The sequence below is a fragment of the Eublepharis macularius genome, chromosome 6, assembly GCF_028583425.1.
Source record: "Eublepharis macularius isolate TG4126 chromosome 6, MPM_Emac_v1.0, whole genome shotgun sequence".
NCBI lineage: Eukaryota > Metazoa > Chordata > Lepidosauria > Squamata > Eublepharidae > Eublepharis > Eublepharis macularius.
The window spans coordinates 82,575,178-82,595,799 of NC_072795.1; the positions used below are offsets into that span (position 1 = coordinate 82,575,178).

The 20,622-nt window shown below is 40.2% G+C and overlaps 1 protein-coding gene across 1 annotated transcript in view; it reads right to left on the reverse strand.

Annotated features, from left to right (window-relative positions):
• Positions 1-10,664: 10,664 nt before the first annotated feature.
• Positions 10,665-20,622, reverse strand: part of FAM204A (family with sequence similarity 204 member A) — a 32,497-nt gene continuing 22,539 nt past the window's right edge. The window contains exons 7-8 of the mRNA XM_054983577.1: positions 13,914-14,020; positions 10,665-13,579 (exon numbers count right to left, since the gene is read on the reverse strand). Of these exons, the coding sequence (XP_054839552.1) occupies positions 13,528-13,579; positions 13,914-14,020 (159 nt within the window). The 3' untranslated portion in view covers positions 10,665-13,527. The remainder of the gene's footprint in view (positions 13,580-13,913; positions 14,021-20,622) is intronic.

Sequence of the window (20,622 nt, forward strand, 5' to 3'; positions counted from 1 at the left end):
TAGGGTCACATACCATTTGGCTGTGGGTCCACCCAGTTGCGATCCTAAGTGGCTTACCCTGCTATGTTCATTGGGAAAAGTGTGACCCCATTCCTGGAAAAATTCTATTGCTTGCACAATGAAGAATCCCAATTGTTCTGGGTTCCCATCAAACCATGCTTCTAGCTTATGCCACCCTTGATATAGGCCCAATGCCAGGGGTCCTCCCCTTGACGCAGCTTGCAGTCTGAGGATTGGAGCCACAGGGGGAGGCTGTGGCAATTCCTCTCCACACTCCCGGGGGTGGCAGCAGTATGGCAGGGCCTCCATAAGGTGGAGGGGCTACCTGTGGCGGAAACAATGGTGGCTGCCCTTTTGGTACTCTGGAGGGTGGTTGCATGGCAGGGGATCCCTGACACGGTAGACCCCATTGTATTCCATCCCCTGCAGGAGCAATCGGTATCCCCGTGAGCGGTATTTGGAGCAGGGAGTAGTTGTAGTGGTTGTTCCCCCCCCCCTTGGCATAAGCAGCAGCCCTTTCTCCTGGCCATGGTGGGGCAGGCGCAGTGGCTCTCAGCAGTGGGGATTCCGTCGGTAGCTGCTGTCGTGGTGGTGGCACTGGCCAGCCCCCTTGGGGTTGTGAAACAGCCTACTGCAAAATAGCAGGAGTTAATTGTAATCCCATTGCCAATATGTGTTGTGGCAACACCCCATTCTAGGGTGGTGAAGTAGTCTGCTGCAAAGTAGAAGTTAACTGTAACCCCATCTCAGAGCTGTTTTGGGGAGTTGACCCCGTTGCCATCCTGTGCCCAGGCAAAATAGCTGGTCCCCCCCGGAGAGGAACAGGGACAGGTGATTGCTCTGGTGGGAGTTGTCACTGCTCTGACATTAGTCCACTTGCGTCAGGTATCCCATCCAGAACGGGTCCTGTTGTATCCTGGTGGGGAGAGTTCTGTGCGGCTGCTCTCATCCAGCCACGAGTAAGTCCCGTTAGGGCTAGCAGGTCACACCTCATTACTTGCAGCTCCTCATGGAAATTGGTTAGGGAATCCTCCCTCACTCTGCTGGGTTCTGTATAGTCCCCATTCTCTGGGGACCCCAGACAAAGGCTTCTCCATTGCCTGCGTTTGCGTCTCCCTTCTGTAGGGTCCCTCACCCCCATTAAGCATATTTCAGGGAGGGTTTCAGTTCCCCAGGGTAGGTAGTTTTCCCTCTTCAGTAGGGAGCTGAAGTACTGTTCTATACCAGTGTCCCACCACAGTTCCAGTCCATCCATGCAGGGTCTTTGTCCATGGTTATATCCATCAGGTACTCCACCTTACGTTGGGGTGTGGGTACCAGTCCGTTTGAAGGTTCCCCAGTCATCCCATCCCCCGGGCATGGCTCCAGCTGGGGTTCTAGAATGTTTTGGGATTCCTCTGGCTCCATCGTCCCTGGGTCCAAGTCGTACAGCATGGTACCGGTAGTTGAACGCCAGAGGTCTTGGGTTCAGAGGGGTAAAGAGGACTTCTGCCCAAAATGTCAGTCCCTGGCAGTTAGGTCCCTCAAGCTCTCCACAGTTAACAAATGTGTTCCAGTTAAAGCAACTTTATTGAGATCCATACAGTTCAGGATACTCACACAAAGGTGGCAATTGGCAGAAGTGAACAATCAAACAAAGGCATTACTATTTATAGGGAAACTTCCTGCCCTTTGGGTCCATTGATATTCTGGTGCAAAAACCCAAAGAAGTTACATGGGAACTGATTAGTTTAGACTAGACAGAGTACAAAGTGAAATTATCCCAGTCCCTGGGAAATGATACATTGCACATTGCCTCCAAGGATACTTGCTAGAGAAGTGAAAGTAAATATTTTCAACAGATATCAGTGAAGTCCCACTGGCTCTCCTGCATTTCATGTTAGAAGTTAGCAGATGACTATACAGTATAGAGAATATTACTTTGGCAAACAGTTATGAGCAGTACAAAATGCATAACATAATACTGGCAGGTATGCTAGCATACATGACATATTGCCCCAAGATTGGCCCCCTCACCCTGGGCCAAGTTTGTCAGAGTAGAGTTTATGAAATTTGCTTATAAGTCTTGGAGCATTCATGTTTGAGCTCTCTATCCATTCCCTGTGACTCTCAGCAAAATATTTCCAATAAACCAAATAAAATTTTCCATGTTTTATTTTAGAGTTCAGGATGTCTTCTATTTCATGATGCACTTGTCCATCCACCAGGATGGGGCGGGGAGCTCCACACTCTGGATGCCACTTGTCCGGGGGGGAGCTTTTTTCAGGAGGCTGATGTGGAATACTGGGTGGATGTTTCTTAAGTTCTTTGGTAAGTCCGCCTCTACATGTGATCTGTGCCTCCATAGTCATGGAGGCATCCAAGATCACACCCAGGCTTTTCAACAGATATCAGTGAAGTCCCACTGGCTCTCCTGCATTTCATGTTAGAAGTTAGCAGATGACTATACAGTACAGAGAATATAACTTTGGCAAACAGTTATGAGCAGTACAAAATGCATAACATAATATTGACAGGTATGCTGGCATACATGACATGTAGATGTTAACTTCATTATACAAAAAATAAAAAGAAGTATCCGCGTATCCTTAGTAATGGAAAAAATAAAGCTGTAGAAAACAGCACTTGTAGATACATGAGTGAAAATGTTGAGGTAGTTATAAAGCTCCTGTATACAGTGGGGTCACTTCCAAGAAGGGGTGCTTCCTATTCATTTTCTTATAGGTAACTTATTCGACATGCTAGGCCTCTGTCATTGTACTAAATAGATCACATTGTGTTTCTCAAGTTTATTGTAGGGACAAATATACAATTTTCACCTCCCCAATTTTCCAACATCTTCAAACAAATAAAATCTCCCTCCCTCCAGTTTCATTTAGGCAACATTACCTAACTAAAAAAAAATTGCTAAGCCCCATTTAAGACAGCTCTTTCTCTTTCTGTGTAAACTGAAGAATTGACTGTATGTGGAAGAATTTGATCAGATCCAGCAACTGGAAGAAGGGCAAGAAAGCACAATGGAGAAAAAGGCAGATGGCACCAAAAGGCAGCATATTACCAGAAGGGTAGTTATCAGTATGACAGTAGGTGCTAAATTCTGTTTGAGAACCTCAACACAGATTTATAGTATCATACATAGCAACCAGGCAGTCCATTGAGGTGCTTATACCAAAAAATGACACAATACTGAATACTTTTGAAGCACAACAGAAGTCTCTTGAATCCTAACTCAACACACACACAAAAACCAAACCTTTATTTTCCTGATTATTTTGGTGGAAGGTTGCCAACAGCAAGATGGGAAATTCTTGGAGATATGGAGGTGGAGTCTGGGAAGGGTGAAGTTTGGGGAGATTTGGGGGTGGCGTCTGGGAAGGGTGAAGTTTGGGGAGGGAAGAGAGTTCAGCAGAGTATAATGCATGGAGTCCACCCTCCAAGGCAGCCATGTTGTCCAGGGGAACTGATGTCTGTAATATAGAGATCAGTTATAATTCGGGGAGATCTCCAGGCCCATCTGCAGGTTGGCAACCCTATGTTTGTGACACATTTAGCTGTTAAAGCAATTCTCTTGCTTTCCAGGTGAACATTTTTTTTCTCTTTAGAACCCTTCTTTGATCTTACCATCATAAACAGTCTAGAATGTATGTTCATAGAGTGACATTTCTGTGGTCTTGTGCTCTTCGATCAAAGATAAATGAACCAAATACAATATGCTGCTTCTTATCTAAAAGGATTCAGGTAAAGGTATCATGGCCAAATCATAGTTATTTGAAATTCAATTTCTTCAGACAAAAAAGACTTTACTGAGGTTTTTGGATTGCACACAGAGGAAGTCCAGAGACTTCGGGGAAGGCAAAAAAGAAAAAGTCACAGAATGTTTGAACACTCATACAGGATTAATTACTTTGTTGTGTTTTTCTTTAGTATTAAGTGATTGTACTTCTCATAGAAGTGATGGATGAAAGGCTCTGATATGAACCAAACTTAGCATAAATGTGTGTTTTGCCAGAATCTGTACATTATGGAACTTTTAAATCACAGAATCTTATATTTACAGGTCATGGAGAGATCTGAAGTACACCAGCCCAATTGCTCAATGCAAGAATAAAAACAAAATCCCATAGCCACAACAGGTTGTTAATGTGCCATGAGCAAGAGAGACCCGTACTTTCTATTCATTTGAGATGCCTGGGAGACGAAAAGTCATTCTGATTCAACAGAATGAATGCCACATAATAAATATAGGTGGTGAATTTAGCTGTCCTCTCACCCATAAGAGAAGATGGGGATCAGATTTCTTAGGGAACATATGTGCAATTTCTTAGGGAATATATGTACAATAACTTTGTGCATTGGAGCGAATAACTTTTAAACACAGAGAGATTGTTCAAGCAAGGAAGTGAAACTACATACAACCAAAGTTCACTGACATCCACCAAATTCTCTGGTTCATTTCAGGCATAAAATGGTGTTTCGGCCTCAAATATACCACAAAACAAGAAAAACAAAACCATGCCCAATCTGCCAGCCCTTCAGATTTCTGAATGTATATTATAAGCTTCTCCAATAACTTAGGGGGGGGGAATCCAAGTGAGAATCCAAGTTGCTCTTATCCAGTTAGCCCTAATTCTGGGTTCTGGGTTCTAGTTTTGTTCTTACTAGAATGCAATACTGGGATAGTAGGATGGAATGTTGGGAACTGGCTTTCACAAATAAATATGCACAATGAATTTTGCATCTAAATAATTAATTAGGATACAGAAAAAACCTTTGGAACAATTTCAGAAGTGAGCAGTGGACTCAGCCCAATTCAGTCATTTGAATGCAACAAGATTTTGCATACACTGAATGTTCTGCAAAATCCCAGTATAGAAGGACACAAAGATGTTTCAAACTGGGGCAAGTGCAGATGTATAATTAAACTGATCCTAATTTGCATATATTTGCCTTTATTCAATGGCTTTCAAATGTCATCAAACTAATTGGCCTGTGTGTCAAAAGGTAACTTTATCACTCAGTGTAAATAATGAGCAGCATATTTCTAAGCACCCAGTTGGAGTTTGAAAAACACCTAGAGAGTGGCATGTTTTTAATGGCTTCTTTCTTACTGTATAAAGCAGACTAGGGCAATCAATCAAATGACAAAGCAACATGTTAAACAGCATGAGGTCATTGGTCTCATTAATGACTGACCATTTGAAGTCACTGCAAAGCAATTAATCAAAAATGGATAGAATTTGACTGATCAAAAACATATAGAAATTTGTGTGACAAAACAAAACCATGTGAAATGCAAAAAATAGTATGGATAATTATATTATATGCTATGTCAAATAATACAGAAATGCCCCCCATGCCACACAGTGCTTATATCACTATCAGGTTTCTATAGATTGACACAAATGCAATTTATCACTTAGCTTCTATACTTCTTTACATTAAATCATGTTTTTCCTCTGAGATTTTTAAAAGGTAAGAAATCTTATAATATAAAAAGATACTGACATACTTAGAAAAGATAGTTCCATGGGGGGGTGGGGGGTGGAACTGACTTCAGGAAGCTCAGGAAATCCTTCCATTTAACAAAACAATACAAACTGAACTGTTGAATTGTATGAGTTTGAGGGCAACTGCTCTCCTACAGCACAACATTCTACTGCAATTATATGCAAACCAAAACAGGGTTGTACCAACCCGTAACCATTGTTCATCGAGTTCTTCTGTGCAAGCACACACTAGGACTGCACATGTGCAGGCTTGCCGACTGGAGAAGTTTCTATCACTTCTATAGAGCTCCATTAGGAGGCTGCTTCTCCCAGTCACACAGTGGCTCATTTTCTCACCCGAATGAGCACAACTATCTGGGAGGAGCAATCTCTTCCCTTCAGTTCTCCTGAGTCACTACAATCTCTAAGATGACTTTGCCAGGGAGTTCACAGTGGGACAGGAGGAAGGGAATGTGTGCCTGCACAGAACTCAATGAACAATGGTTACAGGTAGGTACAACCTTGTTTTGTCGTTCTTCTCTGCAGTCTCACACTGGGAGATTACCAGGCTACACACAGAACTAGTAGGCAGGGTGAATCTCTCCAAGGTACAATTTATTAACTTTAACAACAAGAGTATTAACGTTCACACCTTGTAACAAATAGTCATGAAAACTTTTAACAGTAACAGGAAAATATTAAAACTTGCACCCCACAAATAGGAGAATGTCTGGTGCTAGGGAAAGTAGAATGTCTGTCTGTCTGGACAGAGCAAGTAACCTTGGGAACCAAGTTTGTCTGGGCCAAAAGGCTACAAGAATGCAATCTGTATTGTGTCTTTGCAATTGGCAAATTACTCTGGAGACAAGTGGGAGTGGCAGGAAGGCGTGAAACAAGCAACCCACCCAGGTATGTTGAAATGCATCCCCAATGGACAGAGGGTCGCTTCCTGCCATGGAGCAAAAAATTGGAGCCTTTGCATTTGCAGCCATAGCAAACAAGTCTACGTCAGGGCTGCCTCATTGCACAAATAACTGATTCAAATAAACATTGTTCACAATCCATTCTTGGTTAGAACCCTGTTCAGCATATCTGCTCTGGTGTTGTCCGAGCCAGCAATATTTATAGCATGTACGGAGACATTGTTGAAAATCACCCAATTCTAAATGGCTGTAGCCTCTGCACAAAGGGTTAATGAAACTGTGGTTTCTTGACTGTTTACATAATACATTTCTATGGTGTTGTCTGTCTGAATCTGAACTTCTTTGCCTTGAAGCATAGCTGTGAATGAGACAAGAGCAAAGCAAATGGCTCCGAGTTCCAGTACATTAATGTGTAAAGATCTTTCCTTGTGGGCCCTTTCATCTTGTATGGCTATAGTGCACAGTGAGCACCCCAACCATGTGACGAAGCATCAGTAGTTAAAGTAATTTGGTGATATTTCATACCAAAAGGAATACCTTTGATCAAATTAACATCCCTGCCCCACCATTCCAGAGATTTTACTACTTGTCTTGGAATGGAAAACTTGTAATTAAGTGAATGAAAGGATACTTTGAATCGCCTCACAAACCAATTTTGTAAGGTATGTATATTCAGTCTGGCCAAGGGAACTATAGCTTTATGGCTGCCATAAGACCTAGCAACATCTGAATTATACAGAGTTTGGAAACGGTTTTTAGTAAACACAGCTACCAAACATTTGCTGGCCTGTGTCTTATCAGTTGTTAGGAAGGCTATGGAATCTGTACCCCAATATCTGATAACCTCTGAGTCAGTTCAAGCCTTGTTTTCTTTGCGTTGATCACCAAGCTCAACCTTGGGCACATATTCACAATAAGTGCAATGTCACTCACAAGCTGTGACCTAAACGGAGCAGTGATCAGTCAATCGTCTAGGTATGGGAAAAGGGAACACTCTTGAAATCTAAAATGGGCTACAACAGGTGCCATACGCTTAGTGAACAACCTAACATACTTTCTGTGCTCTCTTCTGATATGTGAAAAGCAAAATGAATAGGTTTTGGCTGCAGAACAGAGGTACTTTCTGTGCTCTCTTCTGATAGATATGTGAAAAGCAAAGTTAATGGTTTTTGGCTGCAGTCCTTTTGGTTGTGGTCCTAGGAATCACTTTACTCCAGCACTCACCTATTTGGACTATCAGATTTGTAAGCAAACTGTTTAATCACTGAAGATTATTTAAAATTTTGTGGGTTTTGTTTCCTATGTAACAGTCTCCCCAAATAGGCAACAATAAAGTGGGAAGGAACCATGCAACTTGCCCTCCTACCACAGCATTGTGTCATGGGAAAATGGTATACATGAGGGGGAACTATTAAATTCTGTTGTGAATGGCACAGGGTCTACTGATTGCAGGCAATACCGTCAAAGTCATATTTTAAAGGACATTAAAGAAACTTAATAGATTTTGATAGTAGCATGAGATATTTAAAATGCGTTTCAATACAATTCAGTGATTTTCACAATAGATCTTAAGGTGAGCAAACAAATTGAAAGTTTTTAGTCACTGGGTTTGTAGTAAATATTTGTAATTTTCATATGCAGTACAGCATTTTTGAAAATGTAAGGTAAATAACTTTTGCTCCAAGCTTCCCTCTAAATGTTATATGTTGTCAAAATATTGATTGATTATGTCTGAAGTCAAGGCTTCAGAAATTACTTCCTATAATCAGCAAGCAGTGCTGGGAAAGCACTGCAGAGGAGAGAAAATTGACAATTTAGAATGTTGTTTTGCCTGTTTAACTACAATTGCTACAGAAATAATTGTCAAGAATGTTGAAGACCTATGACTCATACTAGTCACTGGGGAAGTTTTTCAGTGAAATGTTCAGTTAAGGAGATCAAGATCAAGTCAAGTCAAGTCTTATTGTATAGCCAAAGCCATATTCAAAGAAATTTAAATATACACAATCAAGGAGCTGCATCAGAAAAACAGTAATACACACCAGTCATACAACTTCATCCCTATTGCAATTTAACAAAATCACTCAATGTTGGCAGCTTTTATAGCAAATTGTGCTAACCTTCTGAAAGTTGCCACCCTGGAAACTGGACACGCACTCTCTTGCAGCTCCCACCTTGTGGAATGGCCTGCCTAAGGAAGTCAGGAAGGTTCTTGCAGCAGTTGTATCAGATTGTGTTAAACAGAATTATTGAGGAGGATATTTTATAAACAGAATAGGGCGTAATATAATGGAATGGTTCAGGAGAGCACTTTTATAAAGAGAACAGGATTGTAGTCTATTCCACTGTTTAGAGTATTATCTTGTTCTTAACTGCAGTCTTCTTTTTTGTATTTTCTGCATTGTTTATGGTATATCATGTTTTACATTGTTTTTTGTTTGCATTGTTTTCTAATTTTGTAATCCTAGTCCTATATTTCGTTATTGGATGTCTTATGTTATCTGATTGTATTATTTGTATTTTATAACCCACTTGGAATCTCAAGTGAGAGATCTAAGCTATAACTAAAGTAAATAAAATTAAAAGGGATTAAATTCTAACAGATAATATGTTTACTAGGGACTGCTTCAAAGAAACAAATCCAGGAGGTAATCCTAGAAGCTTGACTTTCTGCTAGATACACCTGAAGCTCAATGGCTCAGTTCATTAATTAAACTATGGTTAGTATGACAGTGGACCACTCCAGTAGCTAGTTACTTGGGCCTGTCAAACCAGGATCTAAAACCATGCTTTGAATTTGGTTTATTAACCACAGTTAATGCCAATCTATAGTTTCATGCAGACTGTGAATACAAACACCCTGGCTTCATCCTGTCTGGTTGCCCAGTTAAAAAAATCAAAGCTGTGAAATTGGCATTTGTCAAGGCAAACTGGATTTGGGCAATCATCTGCAAGCTGAATCTTGGTTTCACAAACCAACCGTACTTAAAATAAACCATGGTTTCTAAGCCACTATCTGGAAGTCTAATTTCACACACAACCTTTGCGTATAAGTAAGCTTGTTCCAAAACAAATTCCTTTGAGAATCCATATGCCCACAGCAGAGGTCCTGCCTGAGTCTGGAAGATCTTGATCAGCAAGGGGCACTGCATACCCTCCCACAGGCATTACTGAAAGAGATTTTTCTTCGCCTTTGTTCTCCGGCCTCTCTCCTGACCTTGCTGAGGAACAAGAGCCAGTGTGTTCCCCCGGCCAATTTCTCTTTGCATTATGAAGGGCCTAGCTCATCCTGGGGCCACCCATTTGGAGGTTCCATCCCTCTGGAACATCTATGGGATTTGAGTAATTCCTGTGGGAAACTGCTACCAGCCCTGCACCTCAGCTATGAGTGTCTTGTTTCTCCTGGCTTCCCAGCTGATTATCAGACAGTGAGCTGTCAAAGAGCCAGTCACTGTCAAACAGCTGACCAGCAGGCATTTTCTTAAAGACACTTGTGTTGCCACCTTGGTGAGTGGATATTTGTTGGCAGAAAACAAATGCCCAGATAATGATATGAGTCAATCTGAGCAACTTAGTGGCCATCCTAGTTGCTAAATATTCTACCCAACATGAACTGCTAACAACTTTAACAGAATAAATAAAAGTCCCAGAAACAAAGTTTGTGCAATATAATCATGCTATGCAAAAGCACATTAAATAAGATACTCTAAATATTAAATTGTTACTATCAAAGTAAAGCAAATTAGTTATTTTTAGATCCAGAAACATGTTATCCTACAGTGTGGATCTATTTAAAAAGTGTGTCTGTTAAAACCAATCTGCTTTCCCTATAAATTATTAAATATCATTGTTTTGTCAAATGATATAGAAATTAACACTATTTTTACTAGATCACTAATTTTGCTCACCAAGAACTAAAACTATCTCTAGATTACAGTATTCTTGTACTAGTCACCCATTACTAACAAATGGGCATGGAGCAGGGGTCACTGGAGCAGTGGGGGGGGGGTAGTTGTGAATTTCCTGCATCGTGCAGGGGTTTAGACTAGACAACCCTAGAGGTCCCTTCCAACCCTATGATTCTATGATTCTATAAATATATCAGTAAACTGTTGTGTGCGTGCGTTAAGGAAAAAAACCTAATTCATAAAATAATACCTAAAAGCAGCCTAGTTCATAAAATCATTAAAGTTTTGCATAGTCATACAAAAACATCTTATGAACACAGCAACAGACCACTCATCAGATACGACAGTAGTATGTAGAAACTTTTATTAAATAAATGCAATACCACTTTAAGTATTCAATCCTCTCTGAATATTCAAAACAAGAATCTGGATAATATCCAATGAAACATTAATGTAACTTATGTGCTGTGGTTCTCTCCTTATAAAACAGCAGATCTCCTCTGGAAAGCCAGAACACTACTACAAGATAGTAACTCCCCCTCCCCTTTTGGAGATTTATTTCCTTTGGATCATATTGCCATTAATGCTGCTTCTTCATCCCCAAAATCAGAAGGAATCCTCCCCTGAATATTCCAATGCCTGCAGAGGAGCTAGCCAGAAGCATCCACAACATTTGATTAGCAGACTCCACTGTCAAACAAAATGCGTATTAAGAATCCCATCTACAGATCTTCAAAAACAACTAGGAAGCTCCATTCCCTTTCATCAGATGCAATCAAGCCTTATGGAATTTATATACAATACAGCAATGCTTTATTATTGTCCCCTCTAAACTGCCATTATTTAAACCTCCACTGTCCAACACATACTTTTGTGCATATTTTAATATTTAGTATTTTTTTTCCTGCCCTTCCTCCAAGGAGCTCAGGGTAGCATATATCAACCCCCCTCTATGATAACTGTGTGAGATAAGTTAAACTGAGAATGACCAACCCAAGGTCACTCAGTGAGCTTCCACAGCAACCAGGAACTGAACCTGGGTCTCAAAGACCATTTCCCTGAAGTTAAATGAGATGACCTCCCATGTGCATCTGTCCTTGAGATTCCAGAGGGAAATAACTCCATACCATCAATAGCCTTTTCAACTGTTCATGCTGCCAGCTTTCCATATCTTCCCAAGTCTGAGTAAGCATTAACATTTGCTATTCTTTCCCATCCAGTCCTATAACAACTTTGTATGTGCTTATTTAACCCAAACATCTTTTTCCCAATAGATTATCTCCTCTACATACAACATATATTGGAACAAGTCAACATGCACAGAGAAGTATGCTTACTAGCACTGCCCCCTTTTGTAACTCAATGTTCTGTCTGTGCTGAAATGTGAGTATAGCACCTACATATATACAAACACTACACATTACCCCCTAACTGGAAATATTTGCAGGTCCTATGTGCCACAGTTCATAAGTGTCATAAGGAACATATCACTTGTTCCATCTACAATGGCTCCCACTTGACTTCTGGGCTCAAATGAAGGTGCTGGCATTGACTTTTAAAGGCCCATTGGTCTTGGGGCTGGCAACTTGACAGACTGTCTAAGGTTAGATGAGTGGAAACCCAAGAAAGGAACTACTTAGTTGTGGTGTCCAAACTTTGGAACTCCTTCCTCAGGGAGATTCGTCTGCCATTATCATTTTCTTCTTCAAATGGATAAAAACTTTTTTGCTTTGTTTGATATTCTCCTAATAGCTGTTATTGACTCTTCTCCCTGATTTGTGTGTGTTGAAATGTTTTCAAATGTTTTAAGGTTCACTGCTTTGGCGACTGTATTTGAGTGAAAAGACAACACAGAAACATTTTAAATACATACATACATACATACAAATAGTTGAAATTCCAACACTTTATACATAAACAGAATGAAGAAAGATCTGGAAATTTTGCACACAATGGCTTGGATCCAGTTCTGCTTGCCTAAGATCTTGTGTAACACCCAGTGCTTTCTTCCTTGTATCTTATGGTGCCCAGTGGAGCACAAGATCTTGCAGAAGTAGATACACAAGTTGGGATACAATGTGTTTGATTCAGTGCAAGGAGATACCAGAGTCTTTTTTTGGTGTTTCCACTTGTGCAAGAGCTATATTGCAAGTGTAAATTTTGGATTTCCTTTTCTGAATCCAACCCACTCCATCTAAGTATATGCCGCAATGTGATCACTTGGGTATTGCATTACTCTTTCAAATAGCAGGGGGAAATAATAGGTTTATTTTGTTTGATAAAATTCCTATTTGTAAAGAAAGGGCAGTATATCCTCCTTTCCTAAATATGAAAAAAACCTTTCTCCAAGGGTTTACAGATTTATGGTACTCTGTGGTAGAAACCTGTTTGGTGGTGATTTACAGACTTTGCTGTGTATTTAATTGCCAGTGTAACCAATTACAGTTGACATGAGATAGCAATATTGCAAACTCTCATCTTTGTGAAATACAGTTTTCCAGTGAGGGGGAGGGACAGAATCAAACATCCTCAGGGCTACTAAAGAAGAATGAATTACTCTGTGTTAGGGTAAAAACCTGGGCTGTTACAAAACTTGAAATTACTATTTCTTGGCACATTGTTTTAGTTTAAAGTCCTTCAACATAGTAAATCACCATAAAGTTAATCTAATTCTTTGTTCTTGAAACAGTTAATCTTGGTTGATACAGAGTAAAATTTACCAGTTTAACTCAAACCAACCAGTGACAAACATTTGCAGAAGCTTCTGCAGTAGAGACAGGGATATTGTCAATTTACTTGCATTATGTTTAGTTTTAAGGAAATATCTTTTCTCATTATTTAAAGAAAGGAATTCCAAATGCCGTATTTTACTTTAAATAAAGATTGCTTCTGGTACTAATAAATACCTAAATTTACACAGCTATTTTCAAAATTATATTCTTAATAGTTCCACAACAAACAAGAAACTAAATCTTGAGTATGTGTTAAAGGGAATAAATTGGAAACATTTTCAGTGATAAAGACCCAAGTTTTGAGATATTCCAGAGATACCTTATGAAGTATGGAACACAAACTAAATTACTCCGCAGTGATCCATCCATCTGCACAAACAATGCTAACGAAAAATATAATTTATGTATTCTCAGTACTAACAAACTCTTTCCTTTATCTTTAAAATGCTTTTTTCCTTCTGTCCAAGGCACAAACTAACTACATGTATCCCATGTTGCTTTTTGTTTCCCATCTTTTCTTGGCTTCAAATCTAAAAAGAAATACAAACAAATGTCAGTATCTACCAAAGTAGACTTTGGGGAGTTTTCAATCAAATTTCATTTAGCAGCTATGGCTAAACTGGAGCTATGCTTTTAAATACTCAAGTAATTACAAATGGGAAAGTATAAACATTTGAATAATGTATCAGTTGAAGCAAAGATTCTACATTAAACAGATGTACTACTTAAGGAAAAAACCAAGGTCAAATTACACAAATAAGGATTAGTAAAACCAATTTGAAGGAAGAAAACATTCAAGATTCTCTGAGTTAAATTCACTCAGACTCACTATTAGTTTTAAAATAAAGAAGGCTAATGACACACCCCCATGCAAGCTTCTTTTTCTTTTGGGCTTCCTGAGACGCTTCTGCATCTTGTTTTGTTTTTACGAAATTTCGGCAAGCAACAGCTTTGGTAATTTTCACACCAAGCTAAGGAGAGAAGAACATACACAGGTGGAATTAGTAAGAGGAATGAACAAAACAACAAAATTTTCACTTGGCTAACATTTATTCTGCCTTAAGCCACCACGAGAGCTTAACTGTGCGTATTCCAATTTATTACAGTCATATAACCAGCAATTACAGATTAACCACTAAGAGTTAAAATTTAAAATATATTTAGAAAAAAGAACAGTTACAAGTTGTAAAATCAGACTATACATCTAAAATCTTTAAAAGGGCACACTAATTCAAAGTTCCGTCAATCAAGGATTTTTGTTTTCAAATTGTTCATGCACAGAACTTAGCTACCACATAGGAAACAGATTTCTGCGTGTCTTCTAAGTGATATTCCTGCAGAGTTTCAGTCTTAAAATTCATAAAATACTGCAAGGGTTTAAATCTAGTAAGAAGTAGAATAATCAATTGAGTTCTTTCTTCTTGGTAAAACTCACAATGTAGTAGGTTGTTTACAACTGACTTAACCACTTTTTTTAGAGCAGGGACAACAACACTGCTGTAACGGTAGATGACAGAACTTGCCATATAAAACTGCAGAGGGAACTGAGTCAAAATGTGCTCCTGAAAAGGCCCGTCTGTATTCCTCGTATGTGATATCCGACAGGTATGATGCGGCTACGTGACATGGCCGCCTATTTAGAATAGTATATAGAAAGAATAGCTTCATTATTTTGGAACTCTGTATCAGTCAGTCTTTGTGAGATTAGATCTTTTGCCTTACTCAATCCCACAGCAAAGAGCTCTTCTGGATTTAAACCAATCGTTCTGATCTTATCTATTATCACTGTAGACCAAGGACGGTAAGGCTCAGCAGCTGAGAGAAGGGGAATTTAGCCCTTCAGGTTAAAATGGATCTTTAGCCAGTACCAAATCACATGCTCCCAGATTTTTAGCTCTACTCTAGGTAAGCCTGCTTCCTGCCTAAGAACAGCATTTGAAGTGCATCTTGGTGCATTAAACAGGGGTTTGAGAAATTTATAGATTGAATCCTTTCAAGGATCTTAATATTAGAAATTAAACGGATTTGCGACGCATACAAGAGTTGAGCTAAAGATTTTGCTTGAAAGAGATTCAGGGCCGCCGGTATAAAACCTGAGCTCTCTTTCCGGTAAAATCTGAGAATAGCATTAGCATTCTTTTCCGCAGCATTAGCTGTTGAGATTGCATGTGCCATGTACTTGGCATTATGAGTGAAAGTGACTCCTAGGCACTGAAATGCTTTTACCTGACCAATGGTATTCCCATAGATTTTCCAGTATGGGTCGCAAATCAAGTTGAAGTTTTTTATGGAGGCTTTCAGGGCTGTTGATACGAATATACTAATATACTCTCCCCCCCTTGGGCCATTTGTTGCAAGTGTTGAGGCCGTCCAGTAATTTGACAATTCAATGGCATCTATCATCCAAGTCTCCTGTAAAAAAAATGATACCAAATTGCCTTATATAGTCAATAAAAGTCCACATCATGAATTTTAGACCTCCAGCCTGCTATATTCCTGGAAAAGATGGTTAGTGATTGTCAATTTGCTTTTTCGATGTTATGAAGGGTTTTCTCTGAATCGTTAAAAATGCAACCATTGTACTTGGGGCAGTTTCTATCATTTGAGGTAGATGACAAAGGACTGTGTTTCTTGTTACATCCTTATTTGTAATTATCTGAGAGGATTGCAGAGGTTGCAAAAGAGAGGCTGTGCTGGTGACTATTTTTTCACAGTCCTGCATATCCAACAAAGGGGGAGTTGAGGTCTATGATGTTCATCTCTTCCATAAAATTTGAGATATTCCATTCCAAAAGCTTTTGGAAGTTGCACATCTGAGACCCTGAAATCGCTACTAGCCGATACATATCCTTCTGATATGTCAGCATATTTTGCTGATTCTTGGAGATTGGACATCAGCCCCTCTAATATGTCCATGTTTTCTAAATGTTCTGCCTTTGGAAGATTAGTGAAGGATAACAGTAGATTTTGTTCTGTCGAGTTCTCCAAATGGATATTTTCCCCAAGCGGTGTAAATTTCTGCAGGTTTTGTTGTCTCCGTTGCCAAAGTAGGCCTTGCTTCTCAGGCTCAGCTACTCTAGGCTTGTGTAGATGGCTGGTCAGAAGAGGGGAGATTTTTTCATTATGAAAAACTCTGGTTGGAAAAACTCCTTTGTTTTAGGAGCCATTTGTGTGACATCAACAACAAAAGGACCTTTTTCGTTTTAAAGAAAAGCACCTGAATAGGTCTATTAAGGACTTCAACTGAGCTCATATGAAAAAAATAACCAGTTTTTCTTTAGCAAGATGCTTAAATGTTTTATTACATGCTTTAAAAAAGTTCATTATTTGGCCTTTATAAGGACAGACAGTTAAGCAAACTTTGCAATCTTGTAAGTATGGGTAGCTGTATGGATAGCTGTATCCACCAGCTTCTTTTTATCCTCTTCAGTCACTTGTTGGCAACCTTGGGGGAAGCTGGGAGGAGATGTTACAGTTGAAATTTCCTGAGAGTCCAGACTGCCTCCCATGTTTAATGCCCAGTTCTTTGTTTTGTAAGATTCATTAAGTGTGATGTTTTTTCAATAAGATCAAATATTTCCTTTAGGGATCTGTGAATATAGTTCTTAGTTCTGATAATTTAGTACATCAATTTGTTCAATAAAGTTTCTAGCTCTTGTCACCATCTGACTCCTCCTTCAACGGCAGTAGATCTTTTCATTTTACATCCTTGCTGAATTGCTCCACATTAAGTGAATGATTATCTAGGGAAGCTGCGAGTTGTTTATCCACCCCTCCCCTTTTTTCGCTTCCTCTGTTGGCACTCGCTGCCAGGGAAGCCAGGGGGGCAAAGGAGTTTGAGACAGGTACAACGATGACATTTCCTGATTCCAGAGGAAAAAACTCCATAATTTTTGTTTGTTTAGTAGCTGGTAAGTAAGATACATTTTCCTTATCTCGTGACCGCTTCCCAGTCCCCATACTTCCGGGTCTGAGCTTCTAAGCTTCTAGTCACTACATCCACACAGATTTATTGTTTTATAGCTTTAGCCAAAGCTTCAAACAGTACCCAACCACAATATAGAGGTCAGTTCCCTAGGGTACTCAGATAAGGAGAATTTCAGCCGGCTAACAGAGCAGCTTTCAACAGTGTTACCTTCTCGTCACCATCTTCCCCACTCACCCATTATTTACTCACATATTCCAATAAATTAGTGGAATGCTGAAGATCTGGATGAGAAACTTTATTATTCACCCAGTAGCCTATACCCACCTCTTTGTCAGGACAAACCTATGCTGGGTTAAAGTCAGCAACAGAAAGTTAAGCTCAAGTATACATCAGACTTAATTTTAGTACAATTGAAAACAAGGCAGAGGTGACCATGCAACAATAATACATTTCATTGAGTTTTCATTTAAGCATGTATTGGCTAGCAGGTTGGCTGCATTACTTGATTGCACAGGCGTCTTTTTCTGGATGTAATTTTTAAAGGAAGAGCTGGAGAGATGCTCTGAAAGTCTCAGAGTATGAAATTAACATAGGAAAATGTACAGAAAATACTACACATTTGTACTGAGTATTTATGAGTTTATTATTTTATTTAAAATGTCAGAACCAATTTAAATTATACCAGAAAGAATTAAATTACAATTCAATTTGCTTTAACAGTGATTTTATCCACCAAGCATGTAAATATGACTAGCATGTTATGTAACAAATCATGATAGATTACATACTTTCCAGAGGTGCAAACCAGAAAAATTTAATCCTATAACAAGCAACTTCAGAAACCATCCTTTCACTGTCGTTGGAATATGAGCCATTCTATGTGATTACAAACAGTGATTGAGATCTGAGGGGGACACAGGAGAAGATTCCATATATACAGGTGGGTGTGGAAGTCTATTTAAGGGAGTCACAAGATGCAGCACAGGCATGCCCCCTCCACCTCATCAAAAATCCACCCACACAAGCAAGCTTGTTTGACTGCTGCACTCATGGTTTCCCCAACTACAGAAACCATGTCCCAAATGAGGAGGCAGGCAGGTGACTGTCTCTGGGGCCCGCAAGGGACAGTCACCACCATAATCCATGTCCCCTATGTGGAGGCATGTGGGTGACTGACTCCCAGGCACCAGGGTAGGGAAGTGTGGCGAGCCACCTCCATCCCAGGAGCCCGTCATCCCCGTGCAGTCAAACTCCCAGGTCACGACCAAAGAGCAGTAGGCATCCTGCAGATTTGGGCTCTTGGGGGCTGAGGTGCTGGGAGCTGCCAATACAAGTCAATTTGCATTCATGGCTGTAAGAGTGCATGCTGAAGGCTCCCTATGAGTTTGGCATCTCTGTGAGTTTGGCATCTCTGACTGTCAAGGGGGTCATTCTATAGCCTCCAGAAATGATGAACCATGAACCAAACGAACTGGTTCATGAACCACGAACCACCATTTTCACAGTTCATGCCCATCTCTAGTTCTGATAGTACATACTATGGTTGTTAACAGTATAACCATAAGCAGAGCTACACTACTTTAAGTTGTCAACCAGTAGGAGACTTCCCAGGACCTCAGTGGCCACAAAATGATGTTGCTAGTAATGCACTGACTTTACTCTTTATGCACCCAGAAGTGATTAAAAACTCTTGCCCAAATGCTAGAGTATCCCTGGAAATGTGCTAACATCACTTCCAGGTACATGTGGTGCAATGTCAGCACGTTAGACATCATCTGTCACCCCTCGTTTTCCTACTTATTTTTTTCTCATCGCCCAGCTGAGTGGCAGTAGGAAGTGCCTAATGGTGGCAGAGGATTCACCACCACTGGTGGGAACCTGAAAGCCTGCTTTAAATTCATGTAAATGGATTTAGAAATGTGTAACTCTGCTTAGGGTTGCATTGCTGACCATCAAGACAAAATGTCAGTTCTTCACTGTTGCAAATAGAACTAGGAATCATTTTGCTGTCCCTAAACAGCAAAACTACATGAGTTAGTATGAACAAGAACTATACAAGGAGACATAAACATACCACTTTAAATGGCAAAGGTTGCCTTAGATGAGGGAGAGGAGGCTAGACGACAGAAACAGAGGGATGTGGAAGAAGGTGCAGAAAGGAGAGACTGCATGAGCACAGGGGATCAGTGGAAGTTATGGGAGGGAGTAGCCTTCTTCCCTCCATTTGAATTTGCACACTGAGTGAGTGGATTGGGATGTAGGCATGCATCCATAGAGAAATATAGGTATGTAGGCACATATGCAAATTCCCTCTTTTGTTTGCTGTGCTGCTGCCACAAACCCACTCAGGCTTAGGCTGACCTTCCCCTACCCTGAGGTAAAACTTCTCCTCTTTAAGCCCGTGAAGCTGTATACTGGGCTGGGAAGCCTCTGGTAGAGTGGTTGATGATAAGTTTCAACTTTCCTTCTTGTCCCACCCTTAAGGACTATTAAAAATGGTTACCCAGACAAGTCTTAGTAGGGAACAGATCAGGGGTTTGAGCTTCCCTTTAGCAGAAACTGGCACACAAGGCTTGGGGAGGTTCAAAAGGTAACAGAAGGTTTATTTACAGTCAAATCAAAAGGCAGGTAGGCAGGTGTTTGAACTGGAGAAACAGGAAGGTTTTTGTACAGGAACTTCACTGGTGTGAGGCACAAAACACTTGGTATAACACTAGGTTGCTGGCTTCTTTCAGAGGTTGACACTGTTTCACAAATGCTCTACTTTCAAAGCACAGACACAGCACAACTTCCCCTCCTCTCCAGACTTAAGGGTGCTCCACTGAGACAAACCCTTACTAGATACTGGGCAGGTGTTATAGTTATGAGCTATAACCCTGTTCCTGACACTGAAGGGGGGACTCCTTTCTACCCACTTCCTTGGCCCTCTATAATTCCCAGATCTCTCAAGTCTAAGCAGGAGTTACTGCTGGTTTTCCCCACTTTAGTCCTAGGACTAACAGTGCTTCGCAAACATTTCTTCTTCATACTGACGATTCTCTGGCTGACCCTCTCTGGTCAAAAGCCAGGCTCCAACTCTCCTTTCGCTCCCTTGTTTACTCTCCAACTCCCACTGCCAGCTTCCCCAACATTCCATCCCCAACTGCCATTTCAGGCTAGCCACATGGGGGGGGGGGGGGAAACATGTCAATCATAGCTCACTGACTGGAAATCTAAGCCTCTGAAGCTGAGTCCATCACAGCTGCCTGCTCTCACTGGTTATCTTCTAACTTTTCATATATTTAAGACTGATAAGGAAACACAAGTATGCTATTTATAAATAGTGCTGGAAGATTACTGCCTACTGTTCAAACTGTAAATGTGGTATATTTATCATGATACCCCATGTTCTGTCTTATTAACCTGCCATTTAGATACATGTATAATTCCTCATAGTAAATAACTGGGAGGGGCTTTACTGTCTAGCTTCTTGTGTATATACTATCCAGATCAAGAAGTTTTAATCTCTGGTTGCCATTTTAAGTTAAAGCAAATAGAATGATAAGAGCAAACGATATTGAAGAATATTAAGAATTTGATCCTCACTGGATCTAATATCACAGAGCTATTTCCATTATGTCTACTGGGAGATAAAATTAATTCACT